The 23,823-nt window shown below is 46.2% G+C and overlaps 1 protein-coding gene across 1 annotated transcript in view; it reads right to left on the bottom strand.

The window, feature by feature from the left end:
• Window positions 1–18,094: 18,094 nt before the first annotated feature.
• Window positions 18,095–23,823, bottom strand: part of LOC147665187 (glycerol kinase-like) — a 41,780-nt gene continuing 36,051 nt past the window's right edge. Inside the window, exon 2 of the mRNA XM_086949688.1 lies at window positions 18,095–22,845. Within this exon, the coding sequence (XP_086805814.1) occupies window positions 20,751–22,625 (1,875 nt within the window). The 5' untranslated portion in view covers window positions 22,626–22,845 and the 3' untranslated portion in view covers window positions 18,095–20,750. The remainder of the gene's footprint in view (window positions 22,846–23,823) is intronic.

Raw genomic sequence — 23,823 nt, 5'->3', positions numbered from 1 at the left:
CTTAAATGAGACGCTCTCTCAGGGTAAGGTACCTAGTAGCTTTAAGAATGCCACAGTCATCCCACTGATAAAAAAGCCGGGAGCAGACCCGCAGGACCCGGCCAACTACAGGCCTATTTCCCTCTTACCCTACCTATCCAAACCCTTAGAGGCCCATTTCTCTAACTGGCTGTCCAAGTTTATTGAAAAATTGGAATACCTGGAGCCAAACCAGACAGGTTTCCGCCCATGCCACTCAACTGAAACCGTGATTCTGGCAGTTCAGGACACCTTAAGATCTTACGCGGGCAGGGACATTCATCAGGCTCTTGTTCTTCTTGATCTGTCGGCCGCATTCGACACGGTTGATTCTAACATCCTTATCAACCGTGTCGAGCATGCCGGCCTCAGGGGCGCCGCTCTGAACTGGATAGCCTCCTTTATCACAGACCGCACACAAGTAGTAAGACTAGGGACTTTCACAACCTCGGGAACCCCTTCCATCTGCGGGGTTCCCCAGGGTTCGTCACTATCACCTTTACTGTTTAACCTCTATTTACGCCCACTATTATATTCCCTAAAATACTACAATGTTACCATATTTAACTACGCAGACGACCTCCAGCTAATATTTCCTTTAAACACCACAGACCCAGTGACCGAGTTCCAAGCCACTATGACAAACATACAGGAATGGATGAACCTCAATCACCTTAAAATGAACCCGGGCAAGACAGAACTGATCTTGCCCGGGAAAAGTGAACTGAGCTGGGGCCCCCACTTTTGGCCATCTGACATGGGTACCCCCCCACTAAAACCCCATCAGTCAAAAGCTTAGGGATCATACTCAGGGCGGACCTCTCACTCAAGGCGCAGGTAGGAGCCGTAGTATCTGCCAGCTTCTTCCAGCTCAGAAAGATTACTAAACTCTGCACACATTTGGACTGCCGATTGGTGGCCTTCCAAACTGGGTGAAGCACCAATACTATCCATCTCTGTAAAAAGCCTGGGAATTCAATTAGACGCCAAGCTAAACATGAAGGACAATATAAAGAACACTACAGGCTCATGCTATTATAGCCTACGGCTACTGCGTAGAATTATTCCCTACTTACCCCTGGAACACCGGAGAACTGTAGTGCAGGCGATGATAGGAAGTAGGTTAGATTATGGCAATGCCCTGCTGGCAGAGGTTGGAAACACAGCCCTTTCCAAATTACAAGTAATTCAAAACACGGCCGCCAGAATGGTCTTGGACACCCCCCCCGGCACTCCATCTCTTCCTCTTCTTAAACAGCTACATTGGCTACCAATCCAAATGCGCTCCGTATTTAAAATCTGCTGTCTGACCTTCAAAGCCCTCAGAGGTGAGGGCCCAGCCTACCTTAGAAATAAACTCACTAAGCACTCAAATGAACGCAACCTTAGATCCAATTTCCTAGCCCTTCTGAATGTCCCCAGGATTCGACTCACCCGCACAGGCGGTAGAGCATTTTCGTTCGTAGCTCCAAAATACTGGAACTCGCTTCCTTTGACACTGCGGGAATCCACAAACTACATGTCCTTTAGGAAACAACTAAAGACTTGGTTGTTCTAACACTCCGTACAACGCCAGTCTTCTCTTCCCCTTTGAGGTTCCTCCTTCAGGTAAAGCGCTGAGATGCCCCTGGGTGATTCACGCGCGATACAAGAATCACTAACATAACATACTCCGCACTTATTCAAGTAGTCATCGCCCTGGTCCTTTCTCGCCTAGATTTCTTGAACAGTCTGTACTTAGGGCTCCCAGCAGGTTTGCTCAAGCGACTTCAGTTCGTCCAGAATCAGGCGGCCAGACTCATCTGGAATCTACCCAGACGGCAATCTATCAGGCCAGGTCTGGAAAAACTTCACTGGCTACCGGTGGCCCAAAGGATCACCTTTGAAACAGGTTGCATCACTTTTAAAGCCCTACATGACAAAGGCCCCAGATTCATCAGAAACCTGGTATCTAACTATGCCCCCTCGCGCAACTTACAATCTGCGCAGAAAGGCTTGGCAACTGTCTGTCCGTTTAAGAAGAAACGCCAAGGAGGTAGTTGCTTCCATCATTTGGCGGCCACCTTTTGGAACTCCCTACCACGTGTCTTAAGACAATGTCAGGACCTTCTGATTTTTAGACAATCTCTCAAAACTTGGCTTTTTAACCACATGCGTGCGGGGGTTATTTTTGCGCTACGCAGCTTTTTTCCAAAAGCCGCATTACATGACGAGCTCAGCTCGTCATCAGCACACGACCACCGTGGCTGATGACGAGCTGAGCTCGTCATCAGCATCGAAGGGGTTAAAGAGGCGCATGCTTAGAGTAACAGTGTTTTGTGCCCTGTTTTACCAGTCAGCGCCAAGAAACCTACGGTGTATGAGCGCCTAAGAAGTTTATTTTAACATAACGAAAGCAAAACATCTGTAATCAAGGCTGGCTACACGGAGGTGGCTGGCTGCATGTGAATCTGCGGCACAACATGTCACATATATGTACAGGGTACCACCGTCTGATCCTAGCTTGTGAGGCTGTAGATACACATGCTCTGCATACACTGTAAAGCTGTTCCCTTCCTCACAGCAGTGGTTAATGAGAAGATAATGCAGATGTTTGGAGCAAAGTCCCTAATAGCCTGGAAAACTAAATCCTGCAGTAGGATTGATCATTCACACAGTGGTGTTTAGTAAATGTTTGTGTGCTGACCAAGGGAGAAATGTGGCGCAGCGGCCTGGAGCGCAGGGCTTACGGTTCAATCCATGGTGTGAACCACATTTAAGTCCCAAACAAGGGCTGTGGGTGTAGAATTCCTTAAGGCTTCTATAAAGATGTTATCAGAGATTTTAAACAGGAAGAAATTCTGTTTGGTGTGTATGCTGCAAATGCAGTTAGATGTTAACAGGAGGACTACACCAATATTGCATCAGCAAATGTGAGAGGTAGTAGGTAACATCATGCAGAGACTTTAAGGCAGCCGATGTGCTCATTTACACAGCTGGAGACAAACAGCTTCCACTTGGCTGTGTAACAGGCACGTGTGGTGGGATTGTGCGTCTCACAGCATTTGGTAACCAAACTCTAGGACCTTAGGTGCCCGTCCATTAGGTAGAGTTTCCCGGGGTCTGGATGCCTGAACGGACCATAATGTTGAAAGAAAAGGTCCAGCCTGAACAACTGTTTTCGGTGCGGGATCAAAAACTTCTTAAGGATCATGGAGTACCAGGGGTGCCCGGACCATATCAATGCCACTAGGATTCTCACCACATGCAGGATGAAAGGGTATTGTAAGCAAATATTCTGGACAAGGTAATCTATGGTGCATTGCCCTGGAGGGGAAGTTTTGGTGAGTAGCAAATAGATTGCTGGTCGGAGTCCATCTTTGCCAAAAGTACCTTTAATTGATTCGTGAGTTTAACTCCCATTTGTGGACTTGGTGATACATCCTGCTTAGCAGGTGCACAAAGTCATTGCCCATTGCAGACAAGTGCTCCCCTGAAAGCTGGATGTTGTTGCGAATAGCCCATTGCCATAACTGCTGGACGAGTGCAAATAGCTGGGGCGAATGGACCCCCTTCTGCTTGTGGAAGCAATTCATTATTGTCTATCTTTGTGATTGAAAAAAGCTCAGAGGGCTAGACGGAGGGCCAACAGTTCCAGGCACACGATAATCAACCCAAATGTTGAGTGGTACAGGTACCCTAAGCTGTCGTGTGGTTGAGGCGAGTTCTCCACCCCATGAGTGAGGCATCTGTAGTGTCACTAGCGGAAAAAGATTGAGAAAAAGCTTGCCGAGCATCAAGTTGTATCTCTTCCACCATGGGAAAGTGCAGATTTCTGACCTTTCTTAACATTAGATCCTCCAAGTAACCCCCCCCGCTTGTGAGCATTGCCGCGTGAGGCACTCTCACAGTCTGCGCAAATGAATTCATCATCACCAACAACTTCATCTTCTTTCTTACAGTAAAATAACATCCTGCCTGAAAAATAGGCATCCGCTTTTGAGATCACCCTTTCTTGGTTGGGATATGCCTTTCCCCTTGACTGCATTTAGGAATGACCCTAAGAAGGGTCAGAACTGCTGGGGCTGAAGATGTTTTTTTTGTCCTTGATGGTGGACATAACCTGTGTAGCAAGGACACCACACAGGATAGGCATCGCTCTCCGTCACTGCTCTTGATCAGCCAATCCTCTAGGTACAGAAAAACTGGAATGATGTTTCATCCCACATGCACCACCACCACTTTGCAAATGCCCCAAGAGCCAAAGTGCCCCCAAAGGGCAGAACTAGTAGTAGGGCCACTTACCACAAGGAGCAGGTACCAGGGTAGACTGGATTTACACATGTGGAAGCGGGCATCTTTTAGGTTGAGTGCTGTCATGAAGTCCCCTGGACAGGGCCGTGGGTTGACATCCTGCAGTGTTCCTATGGAAGTGCTCCTACGGGATGTATTGATTTAATGACCTGAGGTCTAAGATCTGCCGTAGCGATCCACTCTTCTAGTGGATTAGGAAGTCAGGAGTACACTCCTTCAGCGCATTGGTGCGACGGCATCACCACGATGGCAGGCTTGGCCAGGAACACCTGCACCTTGCCTGGAGTAGCCAGAGATGGTCATGGCTGATGCCATGGCACCAAGGCAGAATTTTTGATGGTGTTGATCTATAGGCATCAGACAGCACCTTTTTGCGGACATAATTCAGTCTCAATGGTGGACAGATGTTGTTTGGTCGGGGGATGGAGCGACAGTGCCCATGTACTCCTCAAACATCTCACTGACCTGCAGGATGAAAAGACACATCCCATCGAAAGGCACGTTTAGTAAGTGCAGTTGCACTTCTGGACAAAAGCTAGAAATGTTGAGGCAACCATAGTGTTTCAAGAGGATCCGGCTGTTTATTCCCTGAGTGGTGGTGTCTGCAGCATCCAACACACATATGTTATTTGCATTGGAGATTACCTTGCCCTCAGTTACCAGTTCCTGATCCATATTCCTATGGGCCTCGGGCAGGTGTTTCATGGCTGCCAAGGTTTCAGGTTGGTATGTATGACATTTTCAGTGTAATTAAGAGAGACATTTCTACAAATATGAGGGTACTTTCTCACAAGCAAATGTGGAGTAAGAACCATAACCTTCACTGGGTCTTTGGAGTTCTCTGGGGCAGTTTCGAGCAGCATGCCTTTAGCCATAGGGAGATAATGCTCAGACCTTTCTGTCTGGCCGAGTATTTCTATGAGGAAGTCGTCTTCCTCTTGTACATCATTCATCTTAACATTGTTGCAGAGTACAGCCTTCTGGATTACCACTTGATAGAAGGTAGTTTCGTATGGCAGGGAAGCTTTGGAGGGATACGGTTACAGATTTGGGCCATCAGGATGATCAACTTGGCAGTCTCCCCATCGGTGTGGGGGATGTGCTTGGGCTTCGATGCAGACTTCCTGGGGGCGCAAGTTTCTGTCTCAGCCTAGGGGCATTTCTGGGGTTGAACTGGTGGTCTGCAGCCTTCATAGCTGGATGCTTTACTTATTCGGAGGCCACAGAAGGCAACAGAAGGCAACACCAGGCTCCCCCTCCCCCTTGAATCTAGAAGGCCAGACGGCCCGGCTGTTTCTCCCTTGGCGCCAAAGATATCCTTCTGCCCTAGGACGGCAGAAGTTTCGGGTAACTGTCTTGTGCTGCATCTTATGATGTGCTCAGTGTCTCTTCATTCAGTAACGAATGGTTTCCTTGCACCAAAGTGCCTTACAGGGGTACATGTGGCTTCATAGTTCTTTGGGGACAAGAATAGCTTACACACCCCATGTTGATCGGACAACGTTGGTTATAGGTGTGGCTTCTGGTTGCGATCCGGCGAAAAGTCCTCGGGAGTGATGCACTGAAAACACTTCGGGGTTGATGAGAACTCCTCCACTGTTTTCTGGTCAATGGAATTGAAGTTCAGTGGCTGTCTGCAAAGTTCTCTTCACAAGACTGTATGATCCGGGAGCTGGCAGTCAAACATCTGAACCCAATGTCAGTAAATAGCAGCCTTACTTGGAGACTTTGTCCTGGGGCACTGTGAATCAACTTCAAAGAACAACAGTTTGAAACCATCAGAGCCTACATTAGTTGTCAGGAATATGCAGAGCATGTGCAATAACACCAAACATGCTACAAACACAGATATTCAGTTATGCAACTTTCTCCGCATTTGCCCAAAAGACAGCTGAAGGAGAGTACAAAAAATGCTTGCCACTATTTACTGGCTGTCTTGATTAGGTTATAGCTATTAAGCAGTGTCTGAGTTCTAAGCAAACACCAAAACAAACATGCACCCGTCAAGTTGAAATGCCACCTTTTTGAATGGGCACTGATGAAAAGGTAGCAACGTTCATGAACACCAAGGAAAGCAATTGGCTAAAATATGTGATCTCTCGCCCTGGTCTTTGGGAAGGCCAGTGGTTTTTTTCTCCAACAAAAATGCCAGCCTCTGATTATTTACTTTTGGATCATGCCACTGTAGTTCTACACACATTAGTGCCTGTATCAAGAGGAAAAGCTTAGCGGAAGAAGTCATATTAAGTTTAAACACTGCAGACAAACGCTTGTGATTAGACTAACAAAGATTAGAGAGTAGGGGACCTCAGACAACTCTTGTTAAGTGGGGCCTGCCTTTGAGCAAAAGGAAGCAGGTCAGCTTCAAAGGAAACCTTAACTTTGAGAAAGTCCAAGCAGCCCTGGTTTTTCATGCCACTAGTCAAACATCCGGGAGCCTGCCAAAGTATGGTCCTTTGGCTCAGCACCTCTCATGCCATCTCTTGCTGGTTTCCACATTTACCTTGTGGTTCAAATACCATGAAATAGTATTCATCCTTTCACTTGAACAACAGGCGATCCATGTGGCCCTATATGTACAGTCCATTTTATTTCTTCAAGTGGAGAGAATCAATGGTGCCGGGTCTTAATATTGCTGTATCTGACTGGCATTAGCCATTACCCCGCCCCTTTTCTTTCTGTCTTATTTCTTCCTTGACTGCAAAGAAGTGAACTGCAGTCTATAGGTCTGGATTAAATGCCTTAAACCCTGCGGCTACAGTCAAGCTATTTCAGTGGGGAGCTTGATCGGTTTAAGACCACCTTTAGCACTTACTGAACATTTTGTGAAGGTCGTAAATCTCTGCACCAGACCAGACCTCTTGAATTCTGCTGGAATTTTTTTTGTTCAGATCGAAAAATAGGGGCACGTTTCGGAAAAAATATGGAGATAAGGTCTAGGTTCTGAACAGAATGGAGGGGGCAGTAGAAAAAACGGTTTTCTGTTACCCTCACACATCCCTGGGGATGTCATGCTTCATCATCGGGCGAGAGCTCCTCGTCAGGCCGGAGCTGCAATGCCCTACGGGTCCCCCGAAGGATCACTTTGGCAGAGACCTTTTGGTTTTATCACCATTTGATGAGGGTGTGTCAAAGTGGGGTGGTGCATGGTGTGAACGCGACCCAGTGAGTTAAAACTGACTAGATGTCACCTCAACCTTTAATATATAGATTCCCCAGCCAGCTAAAAAAAAAGCAGATTGGCTGGTGTACTAAAGGGGTTACAATGTATTCTAATAGCTCTGTATGTTTTTTATGTTTACATTTGTTTTATTTTTATTTACTGTAGCAATAAAGATACCATGAGGAGCATTAAAAAGCTTCTGTAAGCTTGGCATCAACATTCAGCTATAGTTAGCTTGCAGTAATTTGTGTCCCAAATCCAACAAACAACACCCCCACTCACTTTTCTCGGTTCCTCCCACCGGGTGCCTAACCTGCTAATTCACATTTGTTGATCACATAACTAATCCCGCTGCTGGAGGGGAGAATGCTCTATTGGGCTGTCGGGTCGGTTAATCTCAGTATTCATAGGTATTTATGGCATGTCAATTCAGTAAATTCATGGGAGAGTATATCTATAAATGGGTTCCAGGATTCTCTTATTGTGTCCCTCTGCTGTTTAAGTGTAGTAGAGTCTTACTATCCCCAACAGATGCCATACGCGATGCAGCCACTGCCTACGTGCCAGGACCTTTTCCGTTGCCCACAGCATCAGGATCGCCCAATGAGCTGCTCCCAGTGCAAGCGCTATGTGCTTGCCATGTTTAGATTTTAGTGGGTAAGTGAGGGTGTTGGGAATGCAGAGAATCACAAACAAGGGGAATCCGGGGAGCTGGGTGTCGCAGTGTCTACTGATGTCTGATGGGATTTCCTTCCAAAACCCATCCAGTTGGGGACACTCCCAAAAAATGTGCACTAAGGTTCCCAGGCAGCCACACCCCCTCCAGAACCTGTCATCCCTGTCAGGGTTCCCTTTCTTCAGGTCTACTGGGGTAAAATAACAATATGTGGAAATCTTCGTTGCGGTTTCTATGGCAGCAGCGTTTGGGGTGGTATGTCTCGCTCTATAGTATATATGTCGCCACTCTTCCTGGGAGAGTTATCTTCACAGTTCCCCCTCCCAGCAGAGCTGGGAGGGCGATTTAACTACTACCTCCTCTCCTCCCAGAAGCCCATACAGCTCTGAAGTCAGGCACCTGTCTGAGTCTTTCAGGAGAAGCCATTTCTCAAAGCTTGCGAGATGCCACTGTGCCGCCTCCCTCACTATCGGTTGAATAAGCCAGTGACGTATCGGAGTAGATCTATATCGTTCACTCTCTGAGATCCTGTATTCCCGTTTCAACTCTACAAATTACATGGACCCTTCCTGGTCAAAGAAATGTCCGATAGATCTTCACCCCTACCTCCACCATACTGAGAATGCAGAGCTATCCATCCCTGGAGTAAACTCTCTATATTCCACTATTGTGGTGACTGGAACAATGACAGTCCAGCTGGTATTACCACCGCATCCCAAACCCTCAAGTAGGCGATGTAATAGCTGATAAATTAAAGTTCATCAGGCGGTGGGCACGGGCCAGAAATAGGACCTTCCACAGATTACGATTGTGTGTGTGTGTGTGTGGTACGCTAGTCTAAATACGTCCTGAGACGGAAGCCGGGACTCACTGTGCATTTTGGATTACTATTCCTTTTAATTCGCCGCATTTTAAAAGCACTTTGAAAAACTTGTTAATTGCACCCTACTTATTTTAAAACTCCGCCGCACCGTAGCGCTCTGATAGCCCCCTGAAAACTGACCTGTTGTCTGACATTGGGGATCTTCTGGCTGCTGATCGTGCTCGATCTTACCTCCTGCAGCCGATTGACGCTGCTCGGGGGGGGCGCCATTTTAGGTGAGGAGCTGGATTAGGGACAGCATTCTAGTGCTAGGACACTCTCGCCCTCCCGCCCTCGGCCACTACAAAAGCCCCGGCATTCCCACTGCAATGATTACGATTGTGTGTGTGTGTGTGTGTGGTACGCTAGTCTAAATACGTCCTAAAGCGGAAGCCGGGACTCACTGTGTGTTTTGGATTACTATTCCTTTTAATTCGCCGCATTTTAAAAGCACTTTGAAAAACTTGTTAATTGCACCCTACTTATTTTAAAACTCCGCCGCACCTTAGCGCTCTGATAGCACCCTGAAAACTGACCTGTTGTCTGACATAGGAGATCTTCTGGCTGTTGATCGTGCTCGATCTCACCTCCTGCAGCCGATTGGATGCTGCTCGGGGGGCCGCCATCTTAGGTGAGGAGCTAGATTAGGGACAGCATTCTAGTGCTAGGCCCCTCCCGCCCTCGGCCACTACAAAATGGAGCCCCCATCCCGGAGGCACAGCGGACGGGCACCAAAGGCGCGCCAAAGGCAAGCCCGTCTTCGCCCGTCCGGGCCCAGGGGCAACGACCCCTGGTCCACACATCGCGTATCCAGCGAAAATCCTCAGGGAACTGCAGTCTTCAAACTTTCCTCTACCGCTTGGCATGCGGGAGCGTACTGCTCATCTGGAGATTGCCAGAAATCTACCGGGCCTAAGTACCCAGCCTGACCACGGTATCACACACTCTTACTCTACGGTCCCTCCACATGCACTCAGCAATGACACTCTCCTTCGGGTGCTTTACCTAAATACCCGTTCCAAGGTGAAGCACCAGCTTGACCTATTTCTTCTGCTCAGTACAGACAAACCCGACGTCTTGCTTCTAACAGAGACTTGGCTCACGCCGGACTCCCATCCGGACATCTTGGCGGCCCTCCCTCCGGACTATTATATCCTTAATGTCAATCGCCCACTGAGTCGCCCCGGAAGAGGAGTAGCGGCCATCATACACAAAAATTTTAGGATTTCTCACCTCCGCCTCGCTCACCCTACCCGGGGTAGATAATATAGTCATTAGCCTGGAAACTGCAGGTGGCGCCCTCGCTATCATACTACTTTATCACACCCCCCAGCCGATGCCATCTTTCCCCTTGTCTATGAGTGAACAGGTAGCTGACCTGCTTACCCATCACTCCAGACTCGCCGTATTCGGCGATCTCAACTACTGGTTTGATGACGACCAAGCCGGGCCCCATGCTTCTGAACTTTTCGAAATCCTGACAAGCCTCAAATTTGACTCAACACATCTCTTCCCCTACCCATATCAAGGGTCATATCCTGGACCATATCTGGACTCACAACCTAGTTCTGTCTCGTCCAATTATTTCCCCCTGCCTCTGGTCAGACCATCACTTGATCGAGGTTACTATCTCAATTAAAGGGAAAATCAAGGCTCCCACCCTCTCTGGTGGACTGTGTCGTAAATGGAATTCCTATGACTCCCAAGGGTTCCTTGACTTCTTGGCCAACACCCGCCCCTCCATCCACCCAGAATCAGGCATCGACTCTATGCAGGACGGGATAACCACCTGGCTGCTATCAGCCAGTGATAGATTCGCCCCTCTCACTAAATTTGCTCACACCAGACATGGCAACTCCCATCGCTGGTTCTCTGAGGAACTTAAAGCACAAAAATCCAAACTACGCCATTTAGAACGCAACTGGAGACGGGGCTACTCCAAGGAGGACCGCGCTGAGTTTGTGAGGGCCCACAATTAATATAAAAACGCTATCACTAAAGCAAAGGCCTCAAATATTACGAAAGAATTGACACAGCCAGCAATAAATCTAAAGAAATTTTAAAAATTCTGAACGATTTCTCATCCGATCATAGAGTACTTCCAACTCAGGCCCCCACCCGAGAAACCTGTAATGCGCTCAACTCCTACTTTATTCAGAAAATTGTAAATATTAAGAATGCTATCCCTCTCTCCACTCCTGCCAGCCCCTCTGACTCCCCCCCTCTCAATCCCTGCTCTTTCACACAGTTCCCACCTATCACCATCAGCACTCTTTCTGAGCTCACCACTCGTGTCAAATCGGGATCTCCCAGGGACTGCTGTCCCCCCCCCAGTCCTCAGGGCGATTTTTTCTGCCCTGCCTGACAGCATTCTCCCCCTTCTGAACACCTCCCTCAGCACTGGAATGATCCCCAGTGCGTTCAAGGAAGCCATACTGGTTCCCCTTCTGAAAAAAGCAGGAGCTGCCCCCGCCAATCCTGCTAACTACAGGCCCATTTCTCTTTTGCCTTACACATCTAAACTTCTGGAGGCCTACGTGACCACCTGCCTTTCGGCGTTCGAGAGCTCTGGGTTCTTGGAACCTAGTCAAGCTGGCTTCAGACCAGCACATTCTACTGAAGCAGTCATCTTAAAAGTCTTCGACACACTTCGGGAGAATGCAGACAGAGGGTCCCCACAGGCATTGATCCTCCTGGATTTATCGGCCGCGTTCGACACGGTGGATCATGACATCCTTCTCCACCGTGTCGGACAGGCGGGCATCCAGGGACCTGCCCAGGAATGGATCAAGTCCTTCCTCTCGGGCAGAGTAGGCGGGCATCCAGGGACCTGCTCGGGAATGGATCAAGTCCTTCCTCTCGGGCAGAGTACAAACAGTCCACCTAGGCCCCTTTACTGCAACCCAGGTCCCTACTACCTGCGGAGTCCCTCAGGGATCCTCCCTCTCCCCATTATTGTTTAATTTATATCTTCGTCCACTGATCCATTCATTGAGTAACTGGAACTGCATTGTCCTCAATTATGCTGATGACATGCAGATTATTTTTCCTTTAGACACCCCTGACGCTGCATCCGACTTTCAGGCAGTGATGCTTCACATCCAACAATGGATGATTTCCAACCAGCTTAAATTAAACCCTGAGAAGACGGAACTCATCTTGCCCGACACAAGATCTTCATATTGGGGCCGTCATTTCTGGCCAAACGAGCTAGGCACTCCCCCTAGTCCCTCAAACTCGGTAAAAAGCCTGGGTGTTACCATTGACACCGACCTCTCTCTTAAAACCCATGTCGGCACCATCATTTCGGCCAGCATGTTCCAGTTACGAAAAATCTGTAAAATCTCCCATCTACTCTCCTACGAATCCTTGGTGGAAATCGTCATTTCTCTTGTCCTCTCCCGCCTGGACTTTTCTAATTCTCTTTACTGGGGACTACTTAAGTCCCTCCTTCATGGTCTTCAGGTGGTGCAGAACCAGGCAGCTAGGCTTATTTGCAAAGCCTCCAAATGGCAATCCGCTAGACCCCTCATGGCCAAGCTGCACTGGCTGCCCATCGAACAGAGAGCTGCTTTTAAAATAGGCTGCCTGGTATATAAGGCCCGACAGACCAAGGGTCCGGCTTTCCTGAAATCTTTCATCAACTCTCACTGCCCGGCTCGTAACCTCCGTTCTGCCCATCTCCACCTCCTCACCACTCCGGTGGTTAAACTGAAGAAACTGGGCAGCCACAGATTCAGCTATCTAGCACCCAAATTGTGGAACTCCCTCCCCCTTCAAATTAAAACCTCTGGCGCCCTGCTAAGCTTCCGAAAGAGCCTAAAAACCTGGCTCTTCTCGAACCTCATTTAAGCTATGGTCCTCACCCTCAATCTTAATCACAGCGCCAGGAAAACTCCGGTGTCAGTGCGCTTTATAAATACAGCATAAGATAAGATAAGACACAGTGCCTTGTTTGGTAGAGCCCAGTCCATGAATAACCATCCCTTCTCTGATTCAGACTTAGACCACTTCCCCAAATATCTAAGTTGCGACGCTTGGAAATAGTGGGCAATGCATGGAATGCCCAAACACCCCTCCTGGGGAGGCCGCAAGCTATGGGTTCGACTCATCCAAGGGCACCAGCCGGCCAACACAAAGTTTTAAAGGGCCTTCTGTAGGGACTGCAGTGTGCCCTGAGGAGGCCTTATCGGTAACGTTTGGAATTTGTACAAGATCCTGAGTAGGACCATGATCTTCAGTGCCGCAATCCTGCCCATCCATGAGAGTGGATAACTTTGCCAGTGCGCTAGGTCCGACTTAACTCTCCAGAGCAGCCCCTGGAAATGAATTAAGGCAACCTCCCATATGGAGGGGACCATCTGGATGCCTAGGAATGTTAAGGGCTCGGTGCCCTACATATAGAGTGGTCTCGAGTCAGAGGTTCTTTAGTGTCGCTTTAAGACTTATTGCCTAGGATTCTTCCAGGTAATGTGAAAGCCAGACACTTCACAGAAACGTTTTACTTCTTCTAATAAGAAAAGCAGGGAAAGTATCCTTTGCATTTCTCAAGGCCACTATAACATCATCAGCATAGAGCGCTATTAAGTGTTCCTCTCCTCCGAACCGTATGCCCGAAATCTCCTCTCTATCTCGAACCCTTTATGAAAAAGGCTCCATATATAGGGCAACTAGCTGGCGGGAAAGCAGGCACACCTGCCACTTATATGGAAATACTTAGAATTTGTGCCATTTACTCAGACTGACGAGTAAAGTCCAAGTAAACTCTGGAACTATACCCGCTGAGGATCCAGGAGCAGAAACGATCCCTGAAGCCAAAGCGTCTCAGCACTGCCACCAGGTAAACCTAATGCACTCAATCTAATACTTTTTCAGCATCAATAGAGAAAAGCATAGTGTCTTGTTGAAAGCGGGTGGTTTTATCTATTAGATGAAATATTCTCTTAGTATTGTCCAAGCATTGTCTAAGCAAAATGAATCCCGCTTGATCTGGCCCGATTAGACCAAACTACAGAGGCTCCAAGCGAGCCAAGCTGACAAAACTCCAGTGAATATCTTTGCATCTACATTTAGGAGTACAATTGGGCAGTAAGAGCCACACAGACGTTTATTTTTGCCCGGTTTCGCGATAGCGGTTACCTAGGCTTCCTTCATTGAATGGGGGAGAGATTCTGACGTCGTAATGAAATTAAGAACTCTTGTGAGGGGACAATTTAGTGCACAGTAGTTTATAGCACATGGCTGGAAAGTCGTCCGTGGGCTTTATTCGCTTGTTATCTGGAGATAACGGATATGACTTCTTCTATCCAGATCAGCTTCTCTAGGTCAATCGCTTGTGTCTCGGTCAAGCACTCTGCATAACTCCATATGTCGTGGTCAGGAAGACTACCTCACAGGCTTCCACCAACGAGCTGATCTGGTGCAGTTGATCGTCGCATTGAAAGATCAGGTGTGTCCTCAAGAATAAGATACTCCTTGTTCTCTTAAAAAATGACGTGATGGGACGAAACTCCCTCCTGTTCTAGAGGGTGGATGCAGCAAGATCCTGAAAGAGAGGTAGCGTATGGTGCTGGATTATTACTTGCGATGAGGTCCAAGCTTCTTTCAGAATCTGTTCTTTAAGGGAGAAATTAAGGACACAAGTTAAAAATTTCTAGTGAACCTGGTGAGTTTGAACCCCATCTTCCTCTGTGGATTCTAGCAAGGCAGATCCCCCCCGCAGGCGTACCGCTAAGTATTTGGGCAAATAGTGTTGCTACATATGCCGCTATGTCCCCTTTTTCCTTGAGTCAGGGTCTCGACTGATTTGTATGTTGTTCCTACCGGAACGGCTTTCCAAGTCCTCCGCATGGGCTTGTAGGTCTATTTGCTGATCAGACAACAGAATGATCTTCTGCTGGAGTTATTCTATCTCCTCGTTGCGGGGTTTCTGCCCTACTTTAAAGGAAACAACGCGGTCACCAATATAACCTTATGGACAGCTTGTAGTTGATTGGTTAATCTCTCTTGACTACTAGGAAATAGTTGTGGAGAGCAGAGAACAGGTACGGATGAGCTACCGGGTCTTCCGGTTCTTCTCCAGTAGGGGAGGCCATGCAAATTATGCTCATTTGGGGAGTCCCATCCTGAGTATTCTGTTTTCAGTAGTAGGTGTTTGATAGTGACCCCCCTTCCTATTTCTTTCGGACGCCATCAGTCCAGGTGCGGCTAATGTTTATTGGTTGGAACGGGCGCTGTGCGGTATCTGTCGTGGGGCAGTGTGTCTAGATCGCTGGAAACAGCGGTTCCCGAATCCGCCCCACCAGCCCAGCAGATTGATTAGTCAGGGCATGTTATAGGTCTGCCTCAGCTGTGTAGCAATTTTAACTGCACCGTCTTGAAGCCGGGCTCTCTATATCATAGCTAGCAGGGCACGGTCTTCTGATGTCTCTGGTACAAGGCCAGGTCTTGAAAGTGACAGGCGCTTTGATTTTTTTAGGGGTCCTAGTTAGAAGTGCTGAGTCCCAGGGACAGTCCTGGCTCTCCTAAAGAAGGTGCCTGTTTGTATGCCTTCAGTTCGCCCTTCTGGCAACGACTATTCAATGCTGCGAGGTGGCGGTCATTTGGATAATTGTGTGCAGCACATCTTCCTCTTCATAGCCTCCTGAAGAATCCGGGATGTTCTGGAGGCACAGGGGACCTCTCCTCTATGTTCCCAGTATTAATTGGGGAATGTGCTTAGTCAGGGATCCTCCCAGGCCGGTGCCCCTTGCAGCCGGGTCCGCTTCAGGACCCATCCAGTCGTGCCGACTTGCAGCTCAGGCTCATCTCCTGCCGCCCCGGGACGTGATGTACCAAGCTCCTTCGCAGGTGGAGAAGAGCCAGTCGCTGTGGTGTGGGCGGCTGCAGTGGTTGTAGTTCTCTCGGGAGATACAGGGACCCACACTCGCTAGCATAGCTGTAGGCGACCGGCGAGGTTAGGCCCATCCCGATCTTCCCTCCAGTGTAGGGGGCACTCCTCTTCACCTCTCTCTGGCTTCCGGCTCTGTCACAGCAGACTGCAGAACTCCCCAGCTCCCACAGCAAATGGAGGGTGGGGGAGGGTATCCACCACCGGCTCAAGTCGCCGCTGCCTTCGGGGTCACCGCCCTCCAGGCCACGATACTCTCTTGTAGGTCGCACCACCGCAACTTGGTAGAGTCCTCAAGCTTACCCAGGTACACTCAGTCTGAAGGACACCGCTAGGGTAAAGCTGCTTTAATCTGGCTCCCCACTGGCAGTGAAACATCTTGGACCGCAATGGGCTCTCGAGGTGGGCGGGGGAGAAGAGGCCGCAATGGTTTTACTCTGGTCGTAGCTCCAAGAGCCCCGACCCTGCTGGCCCCAATATAGGGCTGCCGCCACAGAGGTCAGCCCCGGTGCAGCCGGCCACACAGTGTCTATCCTTGCTCCATCTGGCAGCAACCCTCTCCAGCACCTCAAAGGGTCTGCTCTCATTCCTCCAGTGTCTTCTCGCACTACTGTAGCTATACCAGCGGAGGAAACTGAGGTCCCAAGCCGAGCTAAAGCTGGAGAGACCAGTTACATGTCATACCCGGACACCATCTTGGCCACGCCCCCTGTACGTTTTTTCAGGGTGAAATAAAACACAGGTCAAAATGTTTTGTGCCTCTTTTGGTCTAAAAAGATCTGTGGTGCTTCAAGTACGTACCACCCTTTTTAGAAGGAGACTACTCATTAACCAATTAAGTGATGGGTAGGCAGATTACCCCTTTTCTTGGACCTGAAGAAGCAGCACAGAGGCGCAAAACTTGCTGAACCGCGTTTTATTTTACCCTGGAAAAAACACAGAGCTACAAGGGTATATTGTAACCCGTTTAGTAACACCAACCTATCTTTTTTTTTTAATCTGGCAAGGGAATCTATATATTAAAGGTTGAGGTGATATAACATCCCACTTAGATGCCCTTATACTCATCAAATGGCGATAAAACCAAAAAATCTTGGCAAAAGGGACCCTTTCGGGGACCGATAGGGCATTACAGCGCAGACTCGACGAGGAGCACCCACCAGATGATGAAGCATGACATCCCCAGAGAGGTGTGAGGGCAAGAGGAAACAGTTATGTTGACTGCCCCTACATTCTGTACAGAAACCGGCCCTTCTCTCTATATCTTTCAGGAACAGTGACCCTATTTTTTGATCAGATTATAGTTTTTGGCGCACAGGCATTGGACCCTTATTAGCTCCTAGTCACCCACCTCTCCTTCTTTGATATAAATTAAAAAATTTTGTTGGAAGATTCCCCCAGTCATCCTGCTTTCCCTGAAATTGTTTTGCAGTTTTCATTTATTTTAAACAGAGTGGTTTTCGTTTGATTGCTCATCTTGTAGGTTTATCAGAACCTTGACTCCATCTCAATATTCATTAATTTCTTTGCATATTTCAGTGTATTCCCTCTTCAGTTTCTTTTCGATTAGCTCACTTTATCTCTTTAAAGACTGTTTATGTCCTCTCTTGTGACTACTAGAACAGATATTCTTGTTTCCGCAACTTGCCTTTCATGTTGTTCAAAGTTTCTCTACTCCTAGGGCCTATGGAAGGGTAAACAAATAAGTCTTACATATTTTGAGCTTAGAACCTGTGTTTCGCATCACTTGTGAAGGGGGTGGAGAAAAATATATGGATGCCTCAATGATATCTTTTGATTTCTGGAGATTTTCATTAAGCGCTGACTAGACTGAGATGCAGAAGACACAGAGCACAAAACATAGATATTGCATAGAAAGATACATGCAATCCATAATGCAGTACAGAGGTTAAATTACAGTGCACAATGATGGACTACACAGACCTTTGAACCGTCAATACACAGACACATAAGTAGTTATCAGCAGGGTAGTAATGAGAATGTGTACCATAAATAGGTATTTAATTGGTAGAATCACAATAAATATGATAAAGGGCATAGTCAGCTAGGTGCTTCATTAACAATCACAACATGAAGAATACTCCAATACTTTAGAGCAATTGAGGTCTGGATAACACAGTACAAACAGGACAAAAAGACGTTGTCGAAGGTGAGAGGAAAGGACACTGATAGGAGAAGGAAAATACGTTTATTTTACAGTACACCAAAGAAGAAGGGACGTCAGAGAAGCAGAATAGATTATACTGGAATAGAAGAGGTAAAAAAAGCAATTCTAAAAGTCAGACTGCAGTGAGATTACGATAAAAGTCTATGACAATTTAATACTTGTTCCTTAAAGTTCTGCTTGAAATTTCCAGGAAAGACAAACATCTGGTCTAGTTAGAACGGAAATCTCAAATCCTTGAACAGTTTCCTGAGATTTTGCTGTTTAAGTCCCTTTGATTGAGAATCAAAGGTGCGCGGTGCCAATCCCTTTGTTTCTGCAAGTGACCTACGCTCAACTGGATGGGCGCTGCAGGTTAGTCTGTTCCGTATGTGCAGTACCTCGTGATCAACAGAGAAGTTCAGTGCAATCCATGGGAAGTGGTGTTTTTGACAGGTTCTCTACGTCCCTGCAGAAGCTATGGCGTCATCAGTTTGTTCAGATTTTTGTTGGTTAACTCTAGTTTATCCCAGTTGAGCTATGTTTTCCTTCTTCTATTCCCTAAGTGTTTCTCAGTACCAGGAGGTGCTTTTCCATGCAGATACGATTCAAGTATGGCTACACCAGTTGGTAGAATTTCAATTCTATTTTACATTCGCGTCTTCCAGGAAGGTGCAGGAGTTATTTTTTACTATGATTTCTTAAGATTGCAAACCTAGACGTAGAGCAGCAGACCACTATACAAGTGGTGATGGGAGTAGTGGCAGGATCAGGCTGGTGTTCAGGCAGAGACACCGGGGAAAGAGATGGGATGCCCAGGAATGAATGTGGTTCTAGAAGAAACAACATTGCCTTCTTCAGAAGAACATGATCAAGAGGTCACATGTACCTGAAGTGTTTGTAGAGTAGGTTTTCATATTTGTTTATGAATACTCAAGTAGCACACCAGTGGAGACAGCTTTTTTCTGTGACTCCATTTGGTGACTTTAAATGCTGGAACTATCTTCTGTATTGCAGGAATGGTTGTCAGAGGATCTGCAAGTACTTTTGCAGTTTACGGCAGTCTAAACATTCATTCATTATTGTGTCTTGCTCCAAATGTTCTGTGATCTAATACACAGATGTTGCAGTGTTTCTTTTTCAGGGCAGGCATGTTTTAGGTCTTCGATCTCCCACTGATAAATGTATTCAAGGTACCATTTGGGTAAAAGTGTTCATTCCAATATGTATTTCCTGTTGGTTTGTAAATTTTGGGCGATCTATATACTCTTATTTCTTCTCCTTTGTAGTTGAATAGTCTTCTGCTTCTGGTCTGCCATAGCGTCAACTTCTGTGGTCCTGCTTATCATACCTTTCTTTCTTCTTGTTCATGAAAGCAAGTGTTGAGTAAGACTATTTTGTTTTATTTTGCCCCCCTCTACTTTTAGGTGGACACTTTTGTATTTTTTTTACTTAACACTGAAGGTTTTTTATTGTACTGTTTCAGACATTCCATGTTGAAGGCAAGATACTTTTCAGCTGGTGCCTGGGTACTTTTGTAAAATATTTCAACACCTATTTTATCCTTGTGTGTGTGGATTGAATTATTTAGTTTAGCTTTTACTTCAGCCTACATGCAGCTTCAACAGGGGTGTTCTAATTGGAAGTTTTCTTGATTGGTTTTCCATTTATGCAGGATCCAGCGTTTTCCTCCTTATTTATTTCCATACGCTGATTATTTGTTCTTCATTGCTATTCTATACATAATGTTTCTTTTATCTTTTGACCATTGCATGTATGCTGGCATTTGCTGTTTAGCTTAGCATTTCCTTCAGCGTTACTCTGCTTTTTTTACACTGTGTGCAAACAACCTGGTGCTTTTATTTCAGGATTAATGGCATTGCTTTGCACGTAACCTTGACAATGATCAGAATGACTTACGATCAACACATGTATTGCACTGGTAGTCTTTTGTCCTGTAAGTGTTTTTCATGTTTTGTTGGCCTTTGAAGCTTTTCTGACATTCCGTACACCAGTACAGTTATTTTTCCATGTGTTATCTCTCATGCAGTGTTAGACTGATTTCACAAATTAAGCTTTTTGGATGTTTAGTGCAGTTTTTCTCCGGCATGGAATTGTTCTTATGAAAGTAAACTGATTTTCTGACTAAAGCTTTGACAACTACAGGAGAAAAATGGCTTTTGGATTCTATGTTTTCTTGTGCAGATTTTGATTGGCTTTTTGATGATCGTTTGTTTAATTTTAGAGAAAAGATCGTGTTTCTCTGAGGTTAGTATGGGTTGTTGTTCTGCACACATCATAAGAAAGAACTTCATTCCGGAGTCTCTTTACGTGTGGATATTTTATTCTTCAACCTTTTGTTTAATGTGCGATAAAGTACTGCTGAATGAATGTAGCTTTAATCTCTTTATTAGAAATAAATTATTGAAAGCAAGTTCTGAAAGTCCAATTTGAATAGAGGCAAAAACGACCCTGAAGTGAATGTTGTAAACAGAAACAAAAGCTAATCGAGTGAGATTTGGTCATCACCAAAATACTTCTGGAAGTGAACTCAATCATTATGTTTGATGGAATTTATTTTTTAGCAGGGGAGTTTCCCCTTGACTGGTTCCATTTTAGTGATGGTTAGACGAGCTTCTGTTTCAATGTACCATGTCCTAAACATTCTTTTCAATCAAGTCTAATCTATTTGTTAGTACCGGAGATACACTTTGCTCCAATTAACATTAGCATGCTGCCCACAACATAAAAGCCCAAAGGCAAACTGCAGAACATACTGTTGCCACCATTTCCATTAGAAGATGGATCCGATATTTCCCAGTCCATTGCCTTCAACACTGCTTTCTTCCACCGTGCATAGCGAAATTCACTTTCTTCTGGGTTGATCTGTGGCTCAAATCGTTCGGAGGTCACAGCAGTCAAATTCTCTGGATCGAGGCTCCAGACTCCAACGCCTTCCGCAGCCCCAGCAGCCATAGCAGCTCCCAGTGCCGTAGTTTCTGGCATTGACGGCTTAATAACTGGAATGCAGAGAATATCAGCCTGCAACTGCATTAGTATCTTGTTGCTGGTCATTCCACCGTCAACTTGCAACTGGCTCAAAGGAATTCCACAGTCTTTATTCATTGCATCCAAAATCTCTCGTGTCTGAAAGCAGACTGCCTCCAACGCTGCAAATGCTATGTGATTTCTATTTGTGAACTGAGTGAGGCCACAAATGATACCTCTTGCACTGGGCTCCCAATATGGTGCATACAACCCAGAGAATGCTGGGACAAAGTAGCAGCCGTAAGAAGTTCCAACTTCAGAGGCAAGTCTCTCCACTTCTTCTGTTGACTTCACAATGCCAAGGTTATCTCTCAACCAACGCACAACAGCACCAGCGATGGCAACAGATCCCTCAAGGGCGTAGAAGGCAGGTTTGTCTCTACCCAGTTTGTAGGCCACTGTTGTCAGCAGACCATGCTCAGACAACACAGACTTTTGCCCAGTATTACACAGCAAGAAACAGCCAGTTCCATACGTGTTTTTGGCTTGCCCGTCACGGAAACACATTTGTCCCACTAACGCTGCTGACTGGTCACCCAAGCAACCAGATATAGGTATACCAGTTAGTTCGCCTGATTTCATGAGGCCATAAATCTCTGAAGAGCTCCTTACTTTCGGAAGCAAATCCTTAGGAATATCAAAAAATGTGCAGAGTTCGCTATCCCATTCCAATGTGTGGATGTTAAACAGCATTGTTCGACTAGCATTGGTCACATCCGTGCAGTGTACACCGCCGTTCTTTCCACCAGTTATACTCCAGATAAGCCATGTGTCTATAGTGCCGAACATTGCTCGACCCTCAGCCACAGCTTTTTGAATGTCTTCCACATTGTCCAGGAGCCACCGCAGCTTCACTGCACTGAAGTAAGTGCTGAGAGGAAGACCAGTCCTGCACTTGAAAAAGTTTTTATCATTTCCTGGTATTCTTTTCAGGAGCCTCTCAACTGTAGACTGAGTTCTCAGATCCAGCCACACAATTGCATTGTAAAGTGGTTCTCCAGTAGTTTTATCCCACACAACAGTCGTTTCCCTTTGATTGCTCACACCAATTGCTTTAATGTTGCAGATGTTGATACTCAGTTGACTCAGTTTCTCACATGTCTTTTCTAGACATTCATAGACAGATTGCAAAATTTCTTTCGGATCCTGTTCTACCCACCCTTCTTTTGGAAATTTCTGCTTTATTTCCACTTGATGATGGCTTAATAGTTCTGCTGTTTTTGCATTGAAGACCAAGAAACGAGTGGAGCTTGTGCCCTGGTCGATTGCCCCGACTAGTGGCCCCAGGGTGATTCGATCTGAAGCTGCCATGTACCTTTCTCTCTGTTGTCTCACAGTGCTTCCAACTGTAGTGACCTTACTCTGCAGAGTGATTTGGGTGGGCTTCTTCTGCAGTATCTTCCTCCACCACAACACCCGCTCCGAGCAGGTAATACTGAACATACAATCAAAGTGAATGATTTGCCAGTAGTTTTCCACACTTGATTTTAAGTGAGCTGTCTCTTTCAGCATTAAATGCTACTCTTGGTATCTACACCCAGCCACCAGTTCTTCCCTTTGCTGTTAAGTTCAGAAAGTAGTAATTCCCAGGTTCCTTGGACATTTGTTAAAGTATTCAGAGTTTTGAGAATTCTAGTGGTGTTTCATTTTCTTCCATGTAAGCCTCTTCATGGTGTTGATTTCTGGTACTACAAGGAATTACCGTCTTGCCTTTTGTGCATTCATCAGCCACCTGAAAAATTGATATACAATATTATCATTCCAGATCTAAGATACTACATAAAAATAACAATCTCATTCCATGCTGAATATTCAAAGTTTGAGAGGCGATACAGATAGAGTTGAAAGAGTGAGTTAGGATAGAAAACGTTGTTCATTTCGAAAACTGTACTGCAGTAGTTTGTGAAGAAGTTATACTTAATCTGTGAAGCTATGACAGAATCTGTACAGAAACCAACCATCAAGAAGCAGGTCTTCCTCCTTGCAGATGATAAAATGGGCCACTGAAATATTTGAAAATCAACCAGAGCAACAAAAGAACACAGCAGCAGACCCAGGTCAAGCACATTCACAACCTTATAGTTTCTAAAATTAAGCTTTGAGTGCAGCAACTTCCAGCACCAGCTGCCAAATTATGCTTATTGATAGTACAGGTTAGAGAGAAAGGAAGGTGCACTACATGAACAGATCAAGAGATTATGATTTCGTTGAAGGTTCTTCTTTTTTTTTATATCTTTGTGAACAACAAAGGCACACTGCCAACGCGTTTCGTTCCTTCGTGCCACAGGAACTTCGTCAGGGCTAGTATGATATGAAAACAATTTCCAAAGTTCACGCCTGAATATATCGTATGTCCATAAAATATTATCTCCAAAGGACGTCTTGCCGGAAAAATGTAGAAAAGTCTGACAAAAATCAGAGGTAATCAGAAAAACGAAATTTGGAAACAGTACGTAATCCACATGAATTGCAAGTGAGTGCTAGAGCAGACCAGGTCCTGATGCTTCCGAATATTATGAACTAAGCATAAGGTATATTCCCTGGGAAAACATCAGGGAGAGAAGGTATCCTTCACATGTGAGCGATAAATCCTAATGACAGGCAATGGTAGTTTCAGCTTCTTAAAGTGGCATAGTGTGGACTTCCAAAAGTGCAGCACTTTTGGAAGTCCAAGCTACCCGGTCGTGCACCTCGTATTATGGAGGCACGG

This window comes from Lissotriton vulgaris, unplaced genomic scaffold (assembly GCF_964263255.1).
Source record: "Lissotriton vulgaris unplaced genomic scaffold, aLisVul1.2 SCAFFOLD_903, whole genome shotgun sequence".
Classification (NCBI taxonomy): Eukaryota; Metazoa; Chordata; class Amphibia; order Caudata; family Salamandridae; genus Lissotriton; species Lissotriton vulgaris.
Note: the sequence above shows the minus strand (reverse complement) of the source record. Positions and strands in the feature narration are given on the sequence as shown.